Source organism: Microdochium trichocladiopsis (assembly GCF_020744255.1).
Source record: "Microdochium trichocladiopsis strain MPI-CAGE-CH-0230 chromosome Unknown B0I36scaffold_4, whole genome shotgun sequence".
Lineage (NCBI taxonomy): Eukaryota > Fungi > Ascomycota > Sordariomycetes > Xylariales > Microdochiaceae > Microdochium > Microdochium trichocladiopsis.
The window spans coordinates 894,784-901,277 of NW_025763547.1; the positions used below are offsets into that span (position 1 = coordinate 894,784).

Consider the following 6,494-nt stretch of genomic DNA (forward strand, 5'->3'; position numbering starts at 1 on the left):
TCATTTGTGTCATTTCGGGTTTATGTAGAGCGGCAAAAATTTCAATAAGCTAGGGTTATTGTTCAATATAATATCTCCGTCGTCTCGACCAGAGCATGCCCCCTTTAGACTTCCATAATTGACTCCGAGGATAGGCACATCTCCACCACAGTTATACAAGGTAGGGTCACTCTGGATGCAAGATGAGGTAAATCCTGCCAGTAACAATGGGTCGACACATCGGACCAAGGTCGAGAGGGCTTTTTGGAAACACCAGAAAAGGGTACAACTACAGTCCTCGATTGACTTACGAAGATGGCGCGTTGCCACGCAGTCATGCTCGCAAGTGTATTACACATGCTACTCTTTGGTACCTGGCGCCCTGCCCTGCCATCTCTACTCCGTTGGCTGGCTGATACAAAGCTCCGTCAGACACGTCTCAGTAAAAAGCTGCCCAGAGGACACCTTCTCGTGACAATAAACACTGGCTGTCGCGGCTCTTCAAATTTCCGAAGCCCTCGATTCCACACGAGCAACGATTGGGGTCAAGATATAGACTCACAAATATCGCGTCACTCGCTAGAAAGCTACTCGGGGCTTGCGTGGTGATTTCAGCTATATCATGCAGAGCTATTGACCACTGTTCAGCTGAGTGGCGAATGACCCAGTGAGTAGCCGGTACGGAACTCATATGCGAGTGACCAGCCCAAACTTTGATGATCCCCCGCTAATGCATGCTTGGCATGTCGGCAGTACTGTCTGCCCGCCCCAGCAAAGCGCTAAGCTCTTGCCACGAGCTGTCACCGGTGCAGTAGCAGCAACCTAGTGCCGCCAGCATGTCAACGTCAGCCCCCATGCCAACAGGCCCAAAACCCCTTCTCTCAGTTGGAAAGTGGACAATAGGAAAACGGTGCAGGTCTGAGGTCTGGGGAAAACCTTAGAAAAAACACGCCTTCGAGTGTGTATGTGCGGCGTTGGTCTGGTTCCTCTCCTAAGATCTTACTTCTGGTAGGCATCTAGACCGAGATTTCCCTCGCCGTTTGGGCGTGGGCGTGCACTACTGAGACAACGCGGAGCATGCGGACTGCGCAGATTCCCTTGTGCTCGGCTCAGTCTCATATTTCGAATGAGAATGATAACCCGCACTGCAACCGAAATCGCGCGTAAGGATTGCATGCCTACGCAGGAGTCTCCAGCGCTTCCCAGGTTTGTATGGTGGAAGATCCCCATGAATCTTGCCTTTCATAATTGCACAGCTACATCTGAGAGAGCGAGGATGGATCAAGGGGGGGATCGATTATGGCAATGATGACGACGGGGACGGACAGTCTGCCTCGCAACGATTGACGCTTCCGGACACATCCTGCTGTTTCTTCCAGGCCGCGGTGGCGAGGCCCTCCACATCTCCACATGCAGAACTCTAAATTGTTCAGACTCTCAGCCAGGTGATGATGGTCAGCGGTATGCTGCACAACCGATGCCCCAGCTTGCATCGAGGACTGTAATTTAGACTTTGAGATAACTCTCTGTGCGCGCTCAACGCCCACATCGGCAACAGATCTTTTGGCTTATGTTTCCAAGCCCTGGCTGAGGGATCTCACGCCGATGCTGATGCTGATGCTGCTGCTGCTGCGTTTAAAGAAAAGCCACAAAACGGCGAGAACCCTTATAGGGCTCGATCGGGAAGGCAGTTTTGGTCTATCGCGTAACAGAAAGAACGATAGGGTTTCTCGCTGGGCTTCTCTCTCTCTCTTTCTTTCAGTGATGCCCTTTGACGTTGGAATGGCTGACAGTATCACGATCGACACAAGCGCAGCCCTGTGTGGCTCGTTTCCAGGGCCTCCTGGTGGTGGTGGTGGCTTGGGCCAAACCACTGCCAGCTGGTCAGGGATCGTTTGTTGCTGGCCGAAAAAAAAATACTTGTGTTGCACGCGCGCGCGCCGCCGCCGCCCACAGGGTCCTTCAGAGACAGGCGAGCTGTCTCTCCAGGGCCCGGCTCAGCTGCTGGTTGGCCGACTGGCTGGTCGACATTATTATTGCCCAGCTGCACCTGGCCCTGCAAGCACCTGGCCCAAAGAGGGTAATGCATTCTGAGACCTGTCGCTGCCGGGGCATGGGGTCCTGCCTCGTTGCAACGCTGGCTAAGCACGTAACGAGGACGCCGGTGCGCGGGTGACAAAGAGAGAGTGCCCGACATGGGGGGCAGGCAACATGAAGAAATCCTCGCGATGTAGGGATTGTACTACGTGGCCGACTCGCTTGCAGACGGAGGCCGCACTCACTATTTCCACGTCGGGACTGTGGTGCTTGACGCCCCTCGTCCACAAAGTTTGGGACCGTGGGACAAAAGCGTACCGAGCACAGCCAGACCTACTCATGCAAACAGGAACCCGCGCGCGAAACGGCTGGCAGCGTTGCGCTCGTCACTGGGGGAGGGGGAACCCTGTGACGGTGTCGAGGCTTTGGTAATCGCAGGTGCACGCACACACCGGAACAGTACAAAACTCTCTGGAGCCCCTCGAGTGACAGAATCGTCAATCCAGCCACAACATAGACACAAGACCAGAGCGCGGGGGCGTAATGGACGGAAGTACCCTAAAGGAGACGGGCCGGCCGGGTAGACGAGAAGTGGAGGCTGCGCTGGTTAGCCTCTCGTGGCACCTTCAATTGTCGCACAGTCGAATCTCGCACATCGTCGAATGAAGTCGTCGCCCTGCGACAGCTAGCTGGGTGCTGGCGTTCGCCCCTACAAAGAACGATGGGCCTAGGACGAAACAGCATTCGAGCTGGCGTCTCTAGTGTCAACGGGAGGCGCACGCACAACCTGTCAGGTCACCGGCCACGATCGCCCACACTTTAAATTGCCTCTTACCTGTTTCAACCAGAGTTGCGAGCCACGGGGTTGTTGTGCAGGGTAGAGGAGGCAGGTGGGAAGGGCAGGGTAAGGTAGGGAGGGGATGGCAGGGGAGGATGGCCCCGTTCGACAAGATGCTGCTCCGCATAAGAAACACAGGCAGGCATCCACTCCATGGGGCATGCTGCTTTTCTTATTCGGATTCCGCAGCAGTTCCCAGGTGCCGGCTCTATGGTGGCCCCCCTGGCCGGTATGTTGCTATCTATGGGCACTCTGTATGTACCTGGCCCTGGTGGAGGGGGCGGGCAGACTGGCCAGAGGGGAGGGGGACAACAGGCTGGCCCTCGATTGGAGTCCCGTGTGCATGTACGTGCTCGATCTGCTTGACGTGGGTTTCCGTGCCGCTGGAACCTCCGTGATGTGCGGCAGGGGTCCAGCTGTGTGCGCAGGGGTGGGTGCCCCAAACACACCCACGCTGACGACTCGACACCTCGAGCAGTGTACTCCGTAATGCCCAAGGCATGCGTCGTGTCGTCGTGCTGGCGGTAACCACCATCTGCCCAATTTCCAACGAACGGGCATGCACTGTGCACTGCAGATCCAACGTAGCCGCGCTGCTCATCATCCACCAGCGATCCAGGCAGGGGCCGGGAATACCGCGAGACATTTGGGAGCTTTGGATAAGCCGGGGTAATTGAACCAAACGGTGACACTGCGCCAACTTGGCATGATGGCTTGGATGGAGCCTAGGCCGTCCGGATGCGGATGGCAAGCATCATCTCGTCGTCAAGTGTCCGGCTGCAAAGTCCACAGAGCCTAGCCGGCCATCAAGCTTGGGCTGGCTCACAAAGAGTTTCGAGAGCGGAAGAATGGGCGTCATGGACCTTGAAGGCACGGAATCTCCCATTGTCGAACACAGCATCACTCGCTCAGATGTCTTGCGCAGAGGCCGATCAGCCTTTGGCATGCATCAAGACGAACTCGGCGAGAGGAAGAGATCTGGCGAGAGAAACAGATCGGAAGAAGAAACGAGGCCGGTAATCTCCTTGTTCTCTGCGTGCGGTGCACGGTTGCTCTTTGCTGTGGAGAGGAAAGGCTCGAATACCTCGAGAGAGTAGACATGTCCTCGGTGAGGGACGATTCACCCTGGGGGCCGCAAGGACAACGACAGAGCACAAGACATTACTTTGGATGAGCTGAATGGGAGCGGCGGCGGTGTTTCTACACAGGGGTGCTGGAGCAAGGTACTGTACTTGACAGAGTGCACGCCCGCACGCCAGGATCAGCGACGCCCCCTCCCTGCCCGGCTGCCACTCTGTGTGCGACAGATGGACCTTGGCCAGATTGGGGAGGAGGGGCCTGCCATATCCAGGCAGATCTGACTTTGGGAGCTGGCGGATCGTGGGTCTTGGCGCCGCCTGGCAGTCGACGTCGAGGGTTGGGCCCCTTTGCCGGACTTGGACACACAGAGGGGCGTGCATGCACCCCCGTCTGAGGTACGCTATCGACACACACGCCTCCTCCACACTCTGTGCCATCCCTGATCCCGGTCCCATCACGCTCCGCTCCAGCAGCCCGGAGCCAGCCTGTCAATCCAGCCTGGCGCCCAGCTCATCACTAACGTGAGCTGCCCTGTCCTGGACGGCAGCCACAGGAGGAGACTCTACGGGACACTCCCCCCAGCACGTTGCGGCCCTCTTCTTTGGCGTGCTCCACCACGCTCACACCACCCCTCTCGTCTGCTCCTCCACTCCCCCTCCATCCATTCGTTCCCCTTTCCCGATCTGATGCCGCTGAGCCTTGTCCGCTGTCTCCCAAACTATGCATACTTATATCTATGTCATCCGTCGATCTTTCCGTTGTCCTGGCCCTAGTCTCACTAACTAACCGGGTCCGTTTCTCTCTCCAGATAATAAACCCATACACACACGCACGCTTGTGCCTCCCGCCACAATTATATATCCTCCTGTCCATCCATCCTCCCTCCACTGTCTGGGCCCAAGTCCACCATCAACCCTTCGTCCACTTACAGTCGACACCGGTCCGCAGACTCTTGACGACTCTGCCCCTCAAGACACTACACCGGCAACACCAAGCCTCAACCTTCAAAGAAATTATCACAACCAAGCTTCAGCCTCTCAAGAACAACCACAGCAAACATCATGTCTTCACAACGACGTGGCCCGTGGTCCCAGAAGGAGGATCACCTTCTTATGCATCTCGTCTCCATGTCTGGACCTCTCAACTGGGTCAGAATTTCACAAGAGCTCACCTCGCGGACACCAAAGCAATGCCGTGAACGCTACCACCAGAACCTCAAGCCGACCCTAAACCACGAGCCCATCACACCAGAGGAGGGTGTGATGATTGAGAGGCTGGTGGAGCAGATGGGCAAGAGATGGGCAGAGATTGCGAGAAAGCTGCACAACAGAAGCGACAACGCTGTCAAGAACTGGTGGAACGGTAGCATGAACAGACGCAAGCGCATGGTCGGCCGCAGGCGAAACAGCTCTTACGAAGACCACCACGACGGCATGGGATACACGAGGGCGGCCCCTCCGCCATCATTGCGCCTCGCCACCTTCTCCCAGCAGCCGCAATATCACCAGCAACCACACTACCCACAACACCACCACCACCACCACATTCACACTGAGCCAGCTTACTCCGGACACTACATGCCCTCTGCATGGTCAAGGCATCACGGCATGCCCTCACCATCAGCTGTCTCCCCCGGTGGCGAGTCGGTTGATGGAGTGCCGTCTCTCGTCTCGGATGCGGGCTCTGTGTATGCCACCTCACCCAAGTCGACTGTTATCTCCGAGACTCCCATCGAGCTCCCCCCACTACGAATCGGAGAGTCGGCGTCACCAGTCACACCCTCTTTCAGCTGCAGCCCCAAGCTTCACTCGTTCGCCAGCGGCCATGACCAGCTTCGCCTGCCTCCCATCAAGCCTCAAGCCGACAGTCGCTCGCAGCTTCCCACTGCACCCAACTCCCCTGTGTTCCTCCAGCGGACACCGCAGAGCGAGGAGTGGGTTGCCCCGCGGGACTCGAGGATGAAGATGAGCAGTCTTTTGTCATAAATATAATCGCGTCTGTACAAGCATCTAATATGGCGTTACTGGTTTCGTGGGAGAGGACGAATGCATATGAGCGGGGAAAGGGAAAGCATCAACATGTATAGCGCCTTTAATTTCTTGACGATTGGTCGACGGATACCCAAGCGATGGCGTATAATACTATCAAATATTTATCTCTTTTCGCCATACTAAACTTCTTCACTGACGGATATGTGCCGTGTGCAAGTATGTCCCCTACCGTAACGCAAGAAATGCCTCGCCGTTTTGATCACAATCACGAGCGGCGGACCCTCTAACCACGACACTGAGAAACGGAGAAACTAGATTGAGACAGGATGATGGCCTTTTGTCAGAATCAAAGAGACAGGGTTCCTATCAAAGTCCAGTTGACATGAACAGTGTTGCGACACAGATGGCCGTACCTGCCTCTGGTCCGGGCTGGGTTTCCTCGGATGGGTCCCTACCTTGTGAACGAGCATGTCGCCCTCTTGCCACAGGGGAACTGACGCACGTTGGCGACCTTTCCGACCCGGCCGCTGCTGCCCACAACCCCCCCTCCCCAAGTCACTCTTCCCTCC

General features: G+C 56.5%; 2 protein-coding genes across 2 annotated transcripts; both read left to right on the plus strand.

The window, feature by feature from the left end:
* Window positions 1-3,110: 3,110 nt before the first annotated feature.
* On the plus strand, window positions 3,111-3,951 carry B0I36DRAFT_347991 (uncharacterized protein; the record flags this gene model as incomplete). Its single annotated transcript, XM_046156633.1, has 3 exons — window positions 3,111-3,199; window positions 3,443-3,523; window positions 3,579-3,951. The coding sequence occupies 3 exons, from the start codon at window positions 3,111-3,113 to the stop codon at window positions 3,949-3,951; spliced, it is 543 nt and encodes a 180-aa protein (XP_046013664.1).
* Window positions 3,952-4,597: 646 nt separating this feature from the next.
* On the plus strand, window positions 4,598-6,120 carry B0I36DRAFT_320122 (Homeodomain-like protein). The gene has a single exon (XM_046153514.1). It carries the CDS (start codon window positions 4,996-4,998, stop codon window positions 5,917-5,919), a length of 924 nt encoding a protein of 307 aa, XP_046013665.1. The 5' UTR covers window positions 4,598-4,995; the 3' UTR covers window positions 5,920-6,120.
* Window positions 6,121-6,494: the final 374 nt, after the last annotated feature.

Bases quoted from the DNA above. Each gene is read 5' to 3' on its own strand.
- B0I36DRAFT_320122 (XM_046153514.1), top strand. From the start codon at position 4,996: ATGTCTTCACAACGACGTGGCCCGTGGTCCCAGAAGGAGGATCACCTT.